Source organism: Lithobates pipiens, unplaced genomic scaffold (assembly GCF_037356315.1).
Source record: "Lithobates pipiens isolate NorthernLeopardFrog02 unplaced genomic scaffold, aLitPip1_a1.2 Scaffold_19, whole genome shotgun sequence".
Taxonomy (NCBI): Eukaryota; Metazoa; Chordata; class Amphibia; order Anura; family Ranidae; genus Lithobates; species Lithobates pipiens.
The window spans coordinates 438,497,142-438,513,867 of NW_027507764.1; the positions used below are offsets into that span (position 1 = coordinate 438,497,142).

A 16,726-nucleotide genomic window follows, 5' to 3' on the forward strand; every position below is an offset into this window, starting at 1 on the left:
CAGAGGACAGGGATTACCACTGGAGAAGCAGAGGACAAGGATTACCGCTGGAGAAGCAGAGGACAAGGATTACCGCTGGAGAAGCAGAGGACAAGGATTACCACTGGAGAAGCAGAGGACAGGGATTACTGCTGGAAAAGCAGAAGACAGGGACCTCTGGCAAGTCACTTGGCAGAGCTTATTTCCCATCCCAGCACTGTACACAGCTTCCCAACCCCCCCCCCCCCCCAACACTACAAAGGGCTGAAATCGCATTCCGTTACACACAGTCTGTCTTTACAGGGTGTTTCTGGCTTTTATGCAGATACACCCTGTGCAGATCATGGCTAACTGGCTGTGTTGTAAAGGAATGTGATTTCAGTCCTGCGGATGAGGAACAGTATAGAATGCTGTAATGGGAAAAGAGCTCTGCAGCCAGGCATAGAATGCAGGGTGGAGGGGGTGGTCAGGGGGCTTGAGGGGGAAACTTAGATCTGGGAGGGCAAAGCCATGTGACACAAAAACTGGAGCCTGCAGCCCTTCAGGATCCCACCCAACCCCCCAGCAACCCATCCCCCCCCCCCCCCCAAGGGAGGTGTTATGGGATTTTTTTTTTTATCAATTTCTGAAGGTTTCTCTGTCAGTGCTGTGAAGCTGCTGTGTGTCTTTTCACCAGTTGTCAGGGAAGTGGGGTAAGTAGACATCCCCAGGTGGGGGGTACAGAGAATCCCAGCTGGTGACTAGGAGACACTGAGCAGTGTCATACCTCACCAGAGACATTGGTCCCATCGTGGCTACAGGGTGGCACTCTCCTCCTCTTGCCTCGCTGAGCTTGGTTACCATTCTATGTTGCCAGCACACAGCACAGACACGTCCCCATCCTGGGCTGTTCTCACGTCATGCTCCTCTCCATTCAGGAAATGGCTCACAGCTTCTCCCCAGCCAATGGGAACAGAGGAGTGTGGACTGTGGAAGGCAAAGTAGAAGCCCAGTACTGGACCGTGGCTGTGGGGCCCTAGGGCAGATCAGAGCTGGATTTTGTGGAGGATATGATATGACAGGGAGGCTGCAGGGGCCCCCTGGAGCTAGGGGTGGGGTTGCGATTGTGACCCCTGCAACCCCTTATGCTACGCCCATGCTGTGAAGTATACCTTATTATTAAAGCGGGATTCCACCCTAAAGTGGAACCTCCGCTGATCGGATCCCTCCCCCCCTCCGGTGTCACAATTGACACCTTTCAGGGGGGAGGGGGTGGAGATACCTGTCAAAGACAGGTATTTTCACCCACTTCCGGGCATAGACTCCCGTGGGAGTCTACGCCATTTCCTGCCCTGCCGCGCTGTCTGCTGGGACACACACGGGTCCCAGTGACAGCGCGGAGATTTCCTATTGCGCGGCGTGGCTCGCGCATGCGCAGTAGGGAACTGGGAAGTGAAGCCGATTCGCTTCACTTCCTGATTCCATCACCTAGAATGGTGACTACAGCAGTCGAGAGCCGAGCGATCGATCGGCCTCGGCTGCTGGCATCGCTGGAACCCGGGACAGGTGAGTGTCTATTTATTAAAAGTCAGCAGCTGTAGTATTTATAGCTGCTGGCTTTTAATATATATTTTTTTTTTTTTTGGTGGAATCCCTCTTTAAAGAGGGGCTGGCAGGAATTCCGATCAATGGCTATACAACTACTTTAAGCCTTAATCTTTGCGCATCACAGTGTTCCCTGAAAGGGCCTTCAGAGATGCGATGCCCCCCAGGGGATCACCACGTCCTTAGGATCCATTGCAGACTGGCAACATTACAGGCCATCCTCATTCTTTCATAACTGGATCTGGGGTAAGACTCTCTGTGCCCCATGGCCACAGGCAACTGAGATGATTAAGCCTTCCCCTTCACCAGGAAGCGTGTACAGAATAGACAGTTATAAAACCACAGGCTAACACCACGAAGAGGAATTTTCAGAGAAACTTCAAAGGCCTATTTTGTTCTTAGGTCATAACTAACTTATAAGCTGTTCTAGGCAGGGAACCCTGCTTTTTTTTCTGACTAGTGTCTATTCAACTGAAGATGGCAGCCTAACCAAGTGGTCGTGATCATAAACATGCCCTGTGTCATGTGAAATACAGGTGGATACAAATACTGACCAGGAATCTCTAACTCGTTTCTGGAAAATTCTGGCTTAAAACTGGTCATCCATGGAGAATATTCTTTAAGGTTTCCTGGCTCTTTGGGTTGTTCTTTAATTTTTGTCAAGACTGTAGTAAATTTTTTATTGAATTCTTCAGCTTTCATAGCAACAAGCTGGGATCCATCTTTTCCACAAAATTTGTCCAGTTCCTTTCCATGTTTCTGTAAAGACAAATGATTACTCTTTAATTGTCTGCACATACAGTATATTGGCTTAGATAGAGTTTTGTATAAAAGATTACCATATTTACATACACATTTGATTATATAGCCCTGGATTAACATTTCTTTTTAGCTCAGGGTTTAAGCATAAAGCGAGCACAATTGCATGCCAATTTATATAAAATAGTGTTAACAATACAAAAATCCCAGGCACTGATGCATATGAATAGTTTAATAGAAGTCTTATTTATATATAAGAAAATTTATTCATAGTACATTGGCATTCTTTCTACCCATGTACATAATGGGTAATCTGAAATGCCTGGTTTTCAACCAACACACTTACATTCCAGTTTAGAGCACAATTTACAGCACAGCCACCTAATGTTTCCTCTTTAAGAGTTTTAAGTAATAAAAAGATATACCTAAACAATTACAAAATGCCAAGTGTCTAAAATGTACACTTGAGTTACATAGTCAGTCAGGTTGAAAAAAGACACAAGTCCATCTAGTTCAACCACAAAAAAATAAATAATATCATACAATCCCATATACCCAATTCTACACCCAGAATTGATCCAGAGGAAGGCAAAAAACCCCAGCAGAGCACGATCCAATTTGCTAAAGCAGGGTAAAACATTTCTTCCTGATCCCCCGAGAGGCAATCGGATTTTCCCCGGATCAACTTTACCTATAAATGTTAGTACCCAGTTATATTATGTACACTTAGGAAATAATCCAGGCCCTTCTTAAAGCAGTCCACTGAGCTGGCCAGAACCACCTCTGCAGGGAGTCTATTCCACATTTTCACAGCTCTTACTGTGAAGAAACCTTTCCGTATTTGGAGATGAAATCTCTTTTCCTCTAGACGTAAAGAGTGCCCCCTTGTCCTCTTTGTTGACTGTAAAGTGAATAACTCGACACCAAGTTCACTATACGGACCCCTTATATATTTGTACATGTTGATCATATCCCCCCTTAATCTCCTCTTATCAAGAGTGAATAAATTCAGTTCCTCTATTCTTTCCTCATAGCGGAGCTCCTCCATGCCTCTTATCAGTTTGGTTGCCCTTCTCTGCACTTTCTCCAGTTCCCTGATATCCTTTTTGAGAACTGGTGCCCAAAACTGAACTGCATATTCCAGATGAGGTCTCACTAATGATTTGAACAGGGGCAAAATGATATTCCTCTCTCTGGAGTCCATACCTCTCTCTTTTTTTTTTTTTTTGCAAATATAGTTTTATTGATTTTTATCGGCACATACAACAGAAAGAAAACAATCTGGTTTCCATATCAGATCGGTAACAGAAAGTGGTGACACCAAGTGCGCAGCACAGGTGGAAGACAAAATCCATCATATATCGAATATCAATGGTTGCCTGAGGGCTTGGGGTAATAAAAGCTACCACAGCCGTATATCACCATTGTGCAGTATAAAATAAGTGATCGGGAATCACCAGAGAACAAAGAGTAGATATAGTCAGAAAAGAGAGAAGGTAAAGCAATAAGTAGAGACAGGGATTGGGGGGGGGGGGGGGGGAGGGGGAGAGGGCGGCAGGTAGACAAACCTGTAGAGGCATGTTCTACTAGGTCTCTAGGATTATTAGTAGAACCCCCGGGTATCATACACTATTAGATATGCAGGCGTCAAATAAGGATCTCCCCGCGATTGAATACTTGAATATGTTCCAACGGGTCCAGATCTGAACATATGTCTTATGTTTGTCTGCTGCTGTCAGAATCAAATCTTCCATTTTATTTATTTCTTCAACCTTTCTCAGCCACAATGCCACCGTAGGCGGGTTTTGCTGTTTCCACAAGAGGGGAATGCAGGCTTTGGCTGCGTTCACCAAGTGTGGCAGAATAGATTTTTCATAGGTTTTGAGCGACATGGTAGAGACATGTAGCAGGAAGAAGGCAGGATCGTCAGGGATCACGAACTCCATGAAATCCTGAGATATAGTGCGTACAGAGTTCCAAAATGTTAGCAGCTTGGGGCAGGCCCAAAAAATATGGAGAAATGTCCCCTTATCCGTGCCACATCGCCAGCACCGATCTGAGGTCTCCGGGAACATGGCACGGAGTCTGCTGGGAGTTAAGTACCATCTCATCAAAACCTTATAATTCGTTTCTTGTGTCTTTGTACAAATGGAAGATTTGAGAGACAGGTGGATCATCCTTTGGGTCTGCTCTGCATCAAAAGTACGTTGGAGATCTACACCCATTTCTCTATGCAAGTCAATTCAGGTTGGACCGGGGGGGTATTGAGAAGGGCATATGCCCCGGAGAGGGTCCAAGGCAGTGGTTCCCTGCCCGAGCAGTAATCCTCAAACGTAGTGAGAGGTCTACAGTATTGATGCGGGCCATGTAAGGAGTGGAGGAAGTGATGCAGTTGTGCCGCCGGCCAGAAGGACATGCGAAAGGGACCTGCAGAGTCTGTCAGTTCTGTAATGGATGGCCATCTATTTCCTAGGACAAAATTAGATGCGGCGGTAGTGTCGGACTCCCGTAGGGTCTGGAAGTGTATAGACGTCATGCCCGGGGGGGAATTTAGGGTTGTCTAGAATGGGCGTTAGGGGTGAGGTCGTGGACGTCTGACGTACACTCAACACTGCCTGCCTACTTTTTCTCAGGGAGTTCCCTATTAAAGGGTGTGATTTTAAGGATTGTGGCAAATCTTCCAAACACCATAGTGCTCTATTCAAAGGGACAGGTAATTGTTCCTGCTCGATCTGCGCCCACAGTTTTAGATTACCATGGCGCTGCCAGTCAATGACCCTTCCCAGATGTACTGCTAGGTAGTATCTCCTCACATCTGGGATCGCAAGCCCTCCGTATTGTTTTGGTAACGTTAATTGTGATCGTGGTATACAGGTTTGCTTTTGCCGGCCCAGACAAAGCGCATAAACAGTGCCTGTACCCGCTGAAAAAATACCGTCGATATGTTGACCGGTAGCGCCTGGAATAAGTAGAGATATTTCGGGAGGATGCACATCTTTAACAAGTTGCACCTCCCAAACCAGGAGTGCAAGTTCGTTTGCCATATAAATCTTAGTTTCCGTGAGCAAAGGGGGGAAATTTAATTCGTAGATGTGGGATAGATCAGGCGATAGTTTTGTGCCCAAATAGGTTAACGCTGTTGATGTCCACTTAAAGCGGAAATTTGTTCAGGGCGTCTGTATCATGTAAGATGGGAGGGCTATTCCCATTGCTTCCGACTTCAGGAAGTTAATCTTCAAGTTAGATAGGCGTCCAAATATCTCAAATTGTTTAAGCAGATTAGGGAGAGATACCAACGGATTTAACAGAGAGAAGAGGAGGTCATCCACGTATGCGGAGAGCTTATGTTGTGCCTTCCCGACCTGTATACCCTGGATATCCTGGTTAAGTCTAATAGTCGCCAGAAAGGACTCGAGGGAAAGGGCGAATAACAGGGGGGATAAGGGGCAGCCCTGTCTTGTGCCATTCCTAATCGGGAAGGGGTCGGAGAGCACTCCATTTGCCTTCACCTGCGCAGTTGGGCTCGAGTATATGTTAGTTACTCTGTTGATCATCACCTGCCCTAGGCCTATATGTCTAAGGACGGAGAACATAAATTCCAAATTTACGCGAACGAACGCCTTTTCTGCGTCGGTGTTCAAGAAAACACAGGGGATGTCTCCGGAGCTTACTACGTGTATTAGGTTCAGAACCTTAGACGTGCTGTCCCTGGCTTCCCTTGTGGGAACAAATCCCACTTGGTCTAGGTGGACCACATTCTGAATATGTCGGGATAGACGGGTAGCCAAGATCTTTGTGTATATTTTCAGGTCTGTATTCAGCAGCGATATCGGCCTGTAGCTACTACAGGCGATTGGATCCTTTCCTTCCTTATGTAACACCGCGATATGGGCCTTAAGAGTCTCGTTAGCTAGAGGTGTCCCTGCGTCTAAGTTATGAAATAATTTAAGTAAGCGGGGGCCTATGATTGGGAATAGTGTCTTGTAATACTGAAGGGTAAGCCCGTCTGGGCCTGGAGCTTTCCCTGGTTTCATGGCACTCAAGGCTGTCTGTATTTCCAGAAGAGTAATTGTGGTTTCTAACTCAGCACAGTCATCCGGGGAGAGCGAATTCATGCGAGAATCGTTAATGTAAGTCGCCATGTCTGCCGGCGAGGCAGAAGGGTTTGGTAAATTATAAAGTCGTGCATAGAAATCTCTGAATTCCCGTGCGATCTGTATGGGTAGAGTCGCAGGTTGACCGTCATTACTAATCACCTTGGGGATGTAGGAGGAAAGTCTGTGTTCCCTAACTTGCTTCGCCAATAGCTTCCCACATTTTTTCCCCGACTCGTAACTCACTCTGCGGCAGAATTGCAGTGCTGCTTTGGCTTTATACGTAAGCAGGTCCGTGACCTGTCGTCTTACTGTCGCCAAATCCATTTCTGAGTTACGGGAGGGGGCAATCTTATGTGCGGATTCCAGAGACGCCAGTTTTTGTAATAGGTGGGTAAGCTGTCATTGTCTTTCCCTTTTTATCCGGGCTCCATGTTTGATGAGGATGCCTCTAATTACAGGCTTATGCGCCTCCCAGACAATTCCCTGATCGCAGTCCCCCCCATCATTAGTTTGAAAGTATAGCTCCATTTCCCTAGACACGTCTGCAAAGACTTTAGGATCCTGAAGTAGGCTTTCATTAAGGCGCCAGAACCGGTGTCTGGGCGTAGTGTGATCAGAAATGGCATAGTGCAGAAAAATGGGCGCGTGGTCTGACCAAGTAATATTGCCAATTGACGTCTCTCGGACATTATGTAGTTGACCATGTGGTATCAGAAAGAAGTCAATTCTAGAGTAGACCTTATGGGGGGTAGAATAAAAAGTATAGTCTGTTTCACCCGAGTGTTGGAGCCTCCAAACGTCAATCAACTGGGCCTTGTGGAAAGTTTTAGCTATGCGTTGTAGATGACCCGGGGGAATAGACGATCTACCGGTCGAGGTATCACTTGATGGAGTCGGGGGACATTAAAGCCCCCCCCCCCCCCAAAATCAGGTGACCCTGGGAGAAGTTTTGAAGTTTACCCAATACCCGCTCCAGGAACACTACCTGATTCTCATTGGGGGCATAAACAGTCGTTAGCGTCAGCTGGATGTCACCCACATGGCCTTTGAGGAACACAAATCGTCCCGCGGGGTCTAGTAAAGAGTCTTGTGTTTGCCAGGGGATTGTGTTAGAGATTAGGATGGATGTTCCTCTGGATTTCGCTGTCGGATTGGTGGAATGGAAAGCTATGGGGAAGTGTTTGTTCTGTAAGTAGGGTAATTTGTCACTTCTGAAGTGGGTCTCCTGGATGAAAGCAATATCTGTGGAGGATTTTTTAAGGTCATGTAGTAGCATCCGCCATTTTTCGGGTGTAACGAGCCCCTTGGCATTCAAAGAGAACACCCTGAGGTTGTCTAGTGTCATTTTTAGTTTTTTCGGGGGGGGGGGGGGGGGGGGTAAAGGGGGAAGGGTGGGGACGGGCGGGTTAGGGTACGGAGAGTAGGTGAAACAATAAAACAGTAAATAGTAGAGGTAGGAGAGATAAGAGAAAAACAGAAAAAGAAAAGATTGGAGAAAGACAAATAAGTCAAGCAAGTAGAAAGTGTTTTAAAGAAAACCACAATACTAGTTCACGGTCGAAAGACCGTGATCCGTGAAATTACACGGTATACGTATATAGTACGCCGGAGGGGTGAAGCACCCCCCAGACGAATATGCAGGCCTAGGTGGGGGAGATGGAAGGACACTGCCCGATAGTCGAGCCCCCGGCCACCCCCCCCCCCAACCGCTCAAAACAACATAACTGTCAATAAGCGAAGAATTTAACCATAAGTAAAACATAGCTTGTAAATTTAACACCGGCTAGGAATATATAACCAACTGAAAAATAAAAACTATTCATCCCCACAGAGGAACCACATATATATCCCTTCCCTTTACCCACTACCCAGGACCATCTGGCGACGGTAGACACCGTCCACATCGAGCTCCAGATGGGGAGCCCCATCACTGCACAATATGTCTCTGCGGATCGTTCTCCACCTCCACTCCTCTGACCCCCAGTCCGTGATAAAGAGGTAAATGGGCCAAAGTCCAGGAATCCATATGGGGCAGCCACACCACTCCTGTCGGCTAGAGAAAAGTAGGGTATAGGCACCGCCCCGGGAGGGCATGGGACTTTGGAGTCAAACACCCCCAGAACCCCTAGAAATGGTTCCCCCTGTTCCTGCCAGGAGGTAGGGTAGAGTTGTTCGGTGCTCCCATTCACAGCTCAGTAGTGTGCGTTGGCGTCGGAGGGTTGTCCCTGCACGCACCCCCAGAAAAATCCCGTCTCTGACACCCCATCAGAACTGCCTAGCCTTGGGGGATGCCATCGCCACCCTCCAACCACCACCCAAAGCCCTCAAAGTATAAGCTCCCAAGGGCAAAGTGTGCTCCGTTCGCCAGGTGGGGCGGGGGCAGTGACGTCTCGCCAGGCCAGGGAATGGGTAAGGGCAAGGTGAAGTTCAAAATCTGGGCACCAAGGGGTGCAAACGGGACTAACGGCAAGGTCACAGTAAGGGATGTACTCACGCTCCAGGGCATTAGATCTCTCTGGGCGCCTCCTCCGAGGGTGCTCTGGCAAGTCAATGGCTCCCCCTGTGTCTGGGTAGGGATCTCTCTCTGTGCAGTGGTCGTTGGTCTTGGCGTGCTGTGTAGCGTGGCAGGAACTCCAGCCAGTTGGGGATGATTATTGGTTCCACTCCAAGGAATTCAAACAGCGCTGGGAGTGAGGTCGGTCTCCTGAGGGTGAAGGAACCTTGATCTCTGCGGAAAGTCACTGATAGAGGGTAACCCCATCTGTAGGTAACGCCGTGTCATCGGGCTAAATCCAAAAGGGGTTTAAGCATTGCTCTGCAGCGCAGCGTAGCCCGGGAGAGGTCCGGGAGAATTTTAACATCAGCGCCATCTAATTCCATGTCTCCCGACTCCCGGGCTTTGCGGATGACCAAATCTTTGTGCGTGTAGTGATGGAATCTACATATTACGTCTCTGGGTCTCTCCGGGTCTGGTGATCTAGGGCCCAGAGCCCTATGGATGTGATCCAGGGTCACCCGTTCAGGAAGCTCACCTCCGGTGATGTGGCGGAAGATGGCCAGTGCCGTGTCAGTCAGGTCCTCTGCGCCCGTGGCCTCCGGGAGACCCCGGATTCGGACGTTGTTTCTCCGGCTGCGGTCCTCCATTTCTTCCTGTTGCATCTGTTGGTCTGTGATCGCCTCCATGTGCAGCACAAGGCGCTCCTCCAGGGATCCCACACGTAAGTCTAATGCTGCGGTAGAGGACTCCCCTGCAGACACCTTAACTGTCAGCTCCTGTACCTCTGCTCTAATCTCAGAAATCTCCTTCTTGTGAGCTGCTTTCACAGTGCCTATGAGAGCCACTATGTCTGCTCTCGTGGGCAGCGCCTGCAGTAAGGAGCGGAGCTCTGGGTCAGGCAGGTAGGAATGCGTGAGCGGGTGTGGGGGACAGCTGGGCTCGGCTTGCAGCTCCGGGGGGGGGGGGGGTGTCTGTGAAGAGATCTGTCATCTCTGCTCCCGTCGGGAGCCATGGGGAAGCACTCTGGGTCTCCTCACTCACCACACGTGCGGCCACCATCTTGGATTCCGGGGTGAGCTGGTGAGAGCGGCGGAACAGTCGCTCGATATCACCCGTTGCGGGGGTCTGAGGGGCTGATTCAGACGCCCGGCGCTTCCGTAGTGCCTTCTTCCTTCTTGTGCATACTTCGCCGCCGTATAAGCAGAGCGGTCGTGGATAGCGGGAGACGGCCGGGAGCTCAAGGCAAGCACGTCTCTATCCTAGCATGTCCAGGCCACGCCCCCCCATACCTCTCTTAATACAAGAAAGGACTTTGCTCACTTTGGAAACCACAGCTTGGCATTGCATGCCATTATTGAGCTTATGATCTACCAAAACCCCCAGATCCTTCTCCACTATGGATCCCCCCAGTTGCACTCCCCCTAAAATGTATGATGCATGCATATTCTTAGCCCCCAAGTGCATAACTTTACATTTCTCAACATTAAACCTCATCTGCCACATAGTCGCCCAATTAGACAGAGCATTGAGGTCGGCTTGTAAATTGGAGACATCCTGTAAGAGCGTTATTCCACTGCATAGCTGGGTGTCATCTGCAAAGGTGGAAATGTTACTTTTGATCCCAGACCCAAAATCATTTATAAAGATATTAAAAAGTAAGGGTCCCAGCACTGAACCTTGGGGTACACCACTGATAACCTTAGACCATTCAGAGTAAGAATTAACCACTACTCTCTGAATTCTGTCTTTTAGCCAGTTTTCTATCACTTTACAAACTGTAGACTTTACCTTACACATGAGCCATGTGTGCGGAACTATATTGAACGCTTTTGCGAAATCCAAATATACCACGTCCACCACCACCCCTCTGTCCAAGGTTTTACTTAAATCCTCATAAAAAGAAATCAGGTTTGTCTGACAACTTCTGTCTTTCATGAATCCATGCTGTCTGTTGCTTAAAATATTTTTTTCCTGCAAGAACTTGTCTATGTGGTCTTTTATTAATCCCTCCAGTATCTTCCCAACTAGAAGCTAAACTAACAGGTTTATTGTTACTTGGTAAAGACTTTGTTCCCTTTTTAAATATAGGCACCACATTAGCCCTGTGCCAATCCAGTGGTACTATTCCTGTCATTAACGAGTCCCTAAAAATTAGATACAATGGCTTTGAAATTACAGAGCTCAATTCTTTTAGGATCCGTGGGTGGATGCCATCAGGTCCAGGTGCTTTATCCACCTTTATCCTGTCCAAATATTTCTGGACCATATGACTTTTGAGCCATTGTGGATTTGGGCGCTGTGTCACTACCACCCCCATTATGGACATGAGCTTCCCCATGCTCCTTTGTATACACAGAGCTGAAGAAAGTAATTAATAAATGAACCTTCTCTTTGTCCCCAGTCACCCACTCCTGATTATTTTGTAAAGGGCCTACGTGCTCAGACTTGACCTTTTTACTATTAATATATTTGAATATTTTTTTGGGGGTTTGTCCTACTATCTTTTGCAATCTGTCTTTCATTTTAAATTCTTGCATCCTTGATTTCCTTTTTACATATTCTGTTATATTCTTTGTAACATTCAAATGACACTAGTGTTCCTTCATTTTTTATATTTTTTAAAATCTCTTTTCTTATAGTTTATAGCTTTTTTTTTTACTTTGGCCGTGAGAAACATAGGTTTTATTTTTAACCTTTTAAACTTATTGCCCATGGGAATATACTTTGCAGTGAGATCACAACAGTCTTTTTGAACAGTTCCCATTACCTCTTCATAAATAAATGAATGAATGATTGTTGCAAATGAAAACCCAGCTGTTTTCTCAGGGGCCCTGATCGTGAGATTTCCCTCAGTACTCCAAGATCTGTCCCCTAGGCAAAGCCATTATTCTCCCCATCTCCTAGGCAAACAATTACTGAATTTAGCAATGGCTTCATATACACCATTCAAGCCTTATTAATTGCACCACAAATAACCTACCTCTGCAAACCTCATTCTGAATGATCCAAAGAAGTGGTTCTTCGTGTTGCACAAATTGAAATGCATCTCCTTATACAACTCCTCAATTTTCCTATTTTCTCGCTTTACTTTAGACAGTTCAATGGATACTTCCTCCTTCCAGTCCTTAATGTAAATAGAACCAATTAGTTACTTATGTTGCATATATCCATACCATTGTGTGTAGATACAACATGAGGAAACAAAATGTTTGACCAAAAATAGAACAGTGTTAACTGCAGTTTTTATATAGGAATCCCCAATACCTAATAGAGCTGCACAATTATGGCTAAAATGAGAATCACAATTTTTTTTGCTTAGAAGATCGATCACGATTCTTGTGGCGTTTCATCTTCTTTCACATTAAACAAAAATATTGGGTTAACTTTACTGTTATGTTTTTTTTTTTGTTTTTTTTTAAGTGTTTGAAAGATCACTGTGCAAATACAGTGTGACATAAAATATTGCAACAATCGGCATTTTATTCCCTAGGGTCTCTGCTAAAAAAAAAAGAAGATTATATATATATATATATATATATATATATATATATATATATATATATATATATATAATTTTTGGGGGTGCCAAGTAGTTTTCTAGCAAAAGATACTGATTTTAACTTTGTAAGAAACAAGTGTCAGAAAAAGGTTTAAACTTTAACCACTTCAGCCCCGGAAGATTAGACTGCTCAATGACCAGAGCACTTTTTACAATTTGGCGCTGCACTGCTTTAACAGGTAACTGTGGTCATGCAATGTTGTACCCAAACAAAATGTGTGTCCCTTTTTTTCCCACAAATAAAGCTTTCTTTTGATGGTATTTGATTACCTCTGTGATTTTTATTTTTTGCGATCTAAACGGAAAAAGACCGAAAATTTTGAAAACATTTTTTTTTCTACTTTTTGTCCAATAAACTCAATTGCCAAAATGTATTCAGCCACATCTTTGGTAAAAAAAAAAGTCAATAAGCGTATATTTAAAACAAATTACAATAAAATAAATAAAAATGACACAAAGTTGTCACTAAATTATATATTGCTTACACATGCCATGGTTATATGTAGAATTACACTGCAAAATACATTCTGCTGTTTCTCCTAAATATTGGGATACCACATGTGTGAGACTTTTTGGGAGCCTAGCCAAGTACAGGATCCCGAAAACCAAGCAACGCCTTCAGGATTTCTAAGGGCGTAAACTTTTGATTTCACCCCTCACTACCTATCAGTTTTGAAGGCCATAAAATGCCCAGATAGTACCCCCCCCCCCCCCAAATGACCCCATTTTGGACAGTAGACACGCAAAGCTTTTTGCTGAGAGGCATTTTGAGTCCATGGAATATTTTATATATCACTAAATGATATATTGCTCAAACATGCCATGGGCATGTGGAATTACACCCCAAAATACATTCTGCTGTTTCTTCTGAGTACAGGGTTACCACATGTGTGAGACTTTTTGGGAGCCTAGCGCCATGTACAGGACTCAAAAAAACAATATCACTGCCTTCAGGCTTTGTGCTATCTTGACATTTCATGGCCTCCGAAACTGTGATCGGTAGTGAGGAAGTGAAATCACCATTTTACTCACTTAGAAAGCCTGAAGGCAATGCTGGGTTTTTCGGAGTCCTGTACACGGCCAGGCTCCCAAAAAGTCTCACACGTGCTATCCGTGACCTCAGGAGAAGCAGCAGAATGTATTTTGGGGTCTAATTCCACATATCCCCATGGCATGTTTGAGCAATATATCATTTAGTGATGACTTTTTGCAAAAGAAAATTTTTTTTTAATATTCCCGCAACTTGTGGCAAAACATAAAATATTCCATGGACTCAACATGCCTATCAGCAAATAACTTGGGATGTTTACTTTCCAAAAAGTAGTAATTTGGGGGGTGCTTTGAACTGTCCTGGCATTTTATGCACAACATTTAGAAGCTTATGTCACACATCATCCACTCTTCAAACTACTTGAAGACAAAGCCTGACACTTTTTTGTTTACATGACAAAATGTTTTTTTTGCAAGAAAATTACTTTGAAACCCCAAACATTATATTTTATATATATATTATATATATATATATATATATATATATATATATATATATTTTTTTTTTTTAGCAAAGGTCCTACAAAATTAAATTGGTGGTGTTTTTTTTTGTCAGTATTTGCGCAGCGGTTTTTCAAATGCATTTGTTTTTTTGGAAAAAACACACTATTTAAAATTTTAATTCACTAAAACACATTATATTGCCCAAATGTTTGATGAAATAAAAAACATGATCTTAATGCCAATTACATAACGTGACATGCTTTAAAATTGCACACAAACGTCCGGCGGCAACAAACTACATACATTTTTAAACACTTCCCGACCAGCGCACGACGATGTACGTCGACAGAATGGCACGGGCAGGCATATTGGCGTACAGGTACGTCCAATATTCAATGCCGCCCTGCCATCGGGAGCGCGCCGCCGGCGGCGCGCTCCCGCGCTGGTCGGGACCCCCGTGAGTCCGGTCGCGGGACCCGCGGACTCGATCGCCGCGGGCATCCCCGCGATCGTCTCACGGAGCGGCCGAATGGAGGAAATGCCGAGTAAACAGCATTTCTCCATTCTGCCTAGCAACGCTGATCTCTGCTCCATGTGATTGGAGCAGAGATCAGTGTTCACTAAATGAAAGCCCAACCCCCCCACAGTTAGTAACACACCACTAGGAACACTTAACCCCTACACTGCCACCCACTGGTTAACCCCTTCACTGCCAGTGTCATTTACACAGGAATCACTGCATTTATATAGCAGTGATTACTGTATAAATGACAATGGTCCCAAAAATGTGTCAAAAATGTCCGATGGGTCCCCCACAATGTCGCAGTCACAATAAAAATCGCTGATAGCCGCCATTACTAGTAAAAAAAAATAATAAAAAATTATTAATAAAAATGCTATAAAACTATCCCTATTTTGTAAACGCTATAACTTTTGCGCAAACCAATCAATAATCGCTTATTGCGATTTTTTTTTACCAAAAATATGTAGAAGAATATGTATCAGCCTAAACTGAGGGAAAAAATGTTTTTTTATATATTTTTGGGGGATATTTATTATAACAAAAAGTAAAAAATAATGCGTTTTTTTCAAAATTGTCGCTCTATTTTTCTTTATAGCGCAAAAAATAAAAACCGCAGGGGTGATCAAATACCACCAAAAGGAAGCTCTATTTGTGGGAAAAAAGCACGTCAATATTGTTTAGGAGCCACGTCACACGACCGCGCAATTGTCAGTTAAAGCGATGCAGTGCCGAATCGCAAAAAGTGGTCTGGTCTTTGACCAGCAAATTGGTCCGGTCTGAAAGTGGTTAAAAGCCTTTACAGGTTACCACTTTAGATTTACAGAGGGTCTACTGCTAAAATTACTGCCCTTGATCTGACCTTTGTGGTGATACCTCATATGCATGGTGCAATTGCTGTTTACATATGACACTAGACCGGCTTTGTGTTCACCTTTGCGCGTAAGCTCAGGGGAACAGGGGTGCTTTTTTTCTTTTCTATTATTATTTATTTTACTTTTTTTATTTATATTTTTAAACGGTTCATTTCATTTATTTTATTATTTTTTTTAAATCATTTTTATTGTTATCTTAGGGAATGTAAATATCCCCTATGATAGCAATAGTTAGTGACAGGTACACTTTTTTGAAAAAATGGGGTCTATTAGACCCGAGATCTCTCCTCTGCCCTCAAAGCATCTGACCATACCAAGATCTGTGTGATAAAATGCTTTCCAAATGGCACTGTTTATATCCGGCGAAACCTAAAGCCCCATACACACACTCAGATTTTCTGCTGATTTTTTCCTTCAGATTTACCAAAACCATATAATATGAGGTGAAACCTTAGGCGTTTCAATTTGTATGCAATCAGGCAGGCCCTTCTACTACATGGTTTTGGTAAAACCGAAGACAAAAATCAGCAGAAAATCTGATAGTGTGTATGGGGCTTTAGTCATGAAATGCTTGTAGCTTCCGGTTTCTTAGGCCACAGAGATGATTGGAGCCATTCTGGTCTCTGATCAGCTCTATGGTCAGCTGGTGGAACCACTGGCTGCATTCTTGGGGTTCCCTATTTGGACAGGAAAGCCAGAGAAAACCATGGAAGACATCATTCTGGTATAAACACTCAAAGTCCAGCAACATACCAGTATGTCGCTAGTCCTTGTTGGGCATACATTGTAATGTTCTTTTTTTTTCTCTGATTGATCGGTGGGTATGCCCACCATTAGAATGCCGCCCTTCATCCACCCACTTTTAATGATTGGCATACATGCACCATTTTATTTAACTGTGGTGGTGAAATCACCTCCTACAGGGTTGGAGTTGCTGATTTATGTATCGTGGGAGCAAACGCTGTTGCTGTCAAGATAAATAAATCAGTGCTTTTTTTTTTTTTTTTTTTTTTTTTAAATGCAATTTGTGCCTAAAAAATGTATGCCAAAGCTGGAGGGCAATCCGCTCCTAACGTCAGGCACAAATCGTTCCTCCACTCCTGCCCTCATGCTTCGTCATATACGCTCCAGATTAGGGTCTCTCAAAATGTGATGTCCATCTTGTCTTTCAAGTACTTGTGTTAGTATGCCCTAGGACTGTGTAGTGCTGTACCCTACACCAATACTCCACTAGTGTGTAGTAGTGTTTCAAACAGTCAATGATGCATAAACCAGGTTGGTCAGGACTGGAGGGACAATAAAAGCATGTTTCATGCCTAAATCCGTGTTTTCTGCAGACACAACATCTTCTTTGGAGTGTTC

At 44.6% G+C, this 16,726-nt stretch overlaps 1 protein-coding gene across 5 annotated transcripts in view; it reads right to left on the reverse strand.

The window, feature by feature from the left end:
* PRKDC (protein kinase, DNA-activated, catalytic subunit) overlaps window positions 1–16,726 on the reverse strand; it is a 794,135-nt gene that overhangs the window by 121,738 nt on the left and 655,671 nt on the right. For all 5 annotated transcript variants that reach the window (XR_013277654.1, XR_013277655.1, XM_077492661.1 and 2 more), the window contains exons 76-77: window positions 11,897–12,040; window positions 2,118–2,322 (exon numbers count right to left, since the gene is read on the reverse strand). Coding sequence is in view for 3 of the 5 variants with exons in the window: in XM_077492661.1 (XP_077348787.1) it covers window positions 2,118–2,322; window positions 11,897–12,040 (349 nt within the window). In the remaining 2 variants the exon portion in view is untranslated. The remainder of the gene's footprint in view (window positions 1–2,117; window positions 2,323–11,896; window positions 12,041–16,726) is intronic.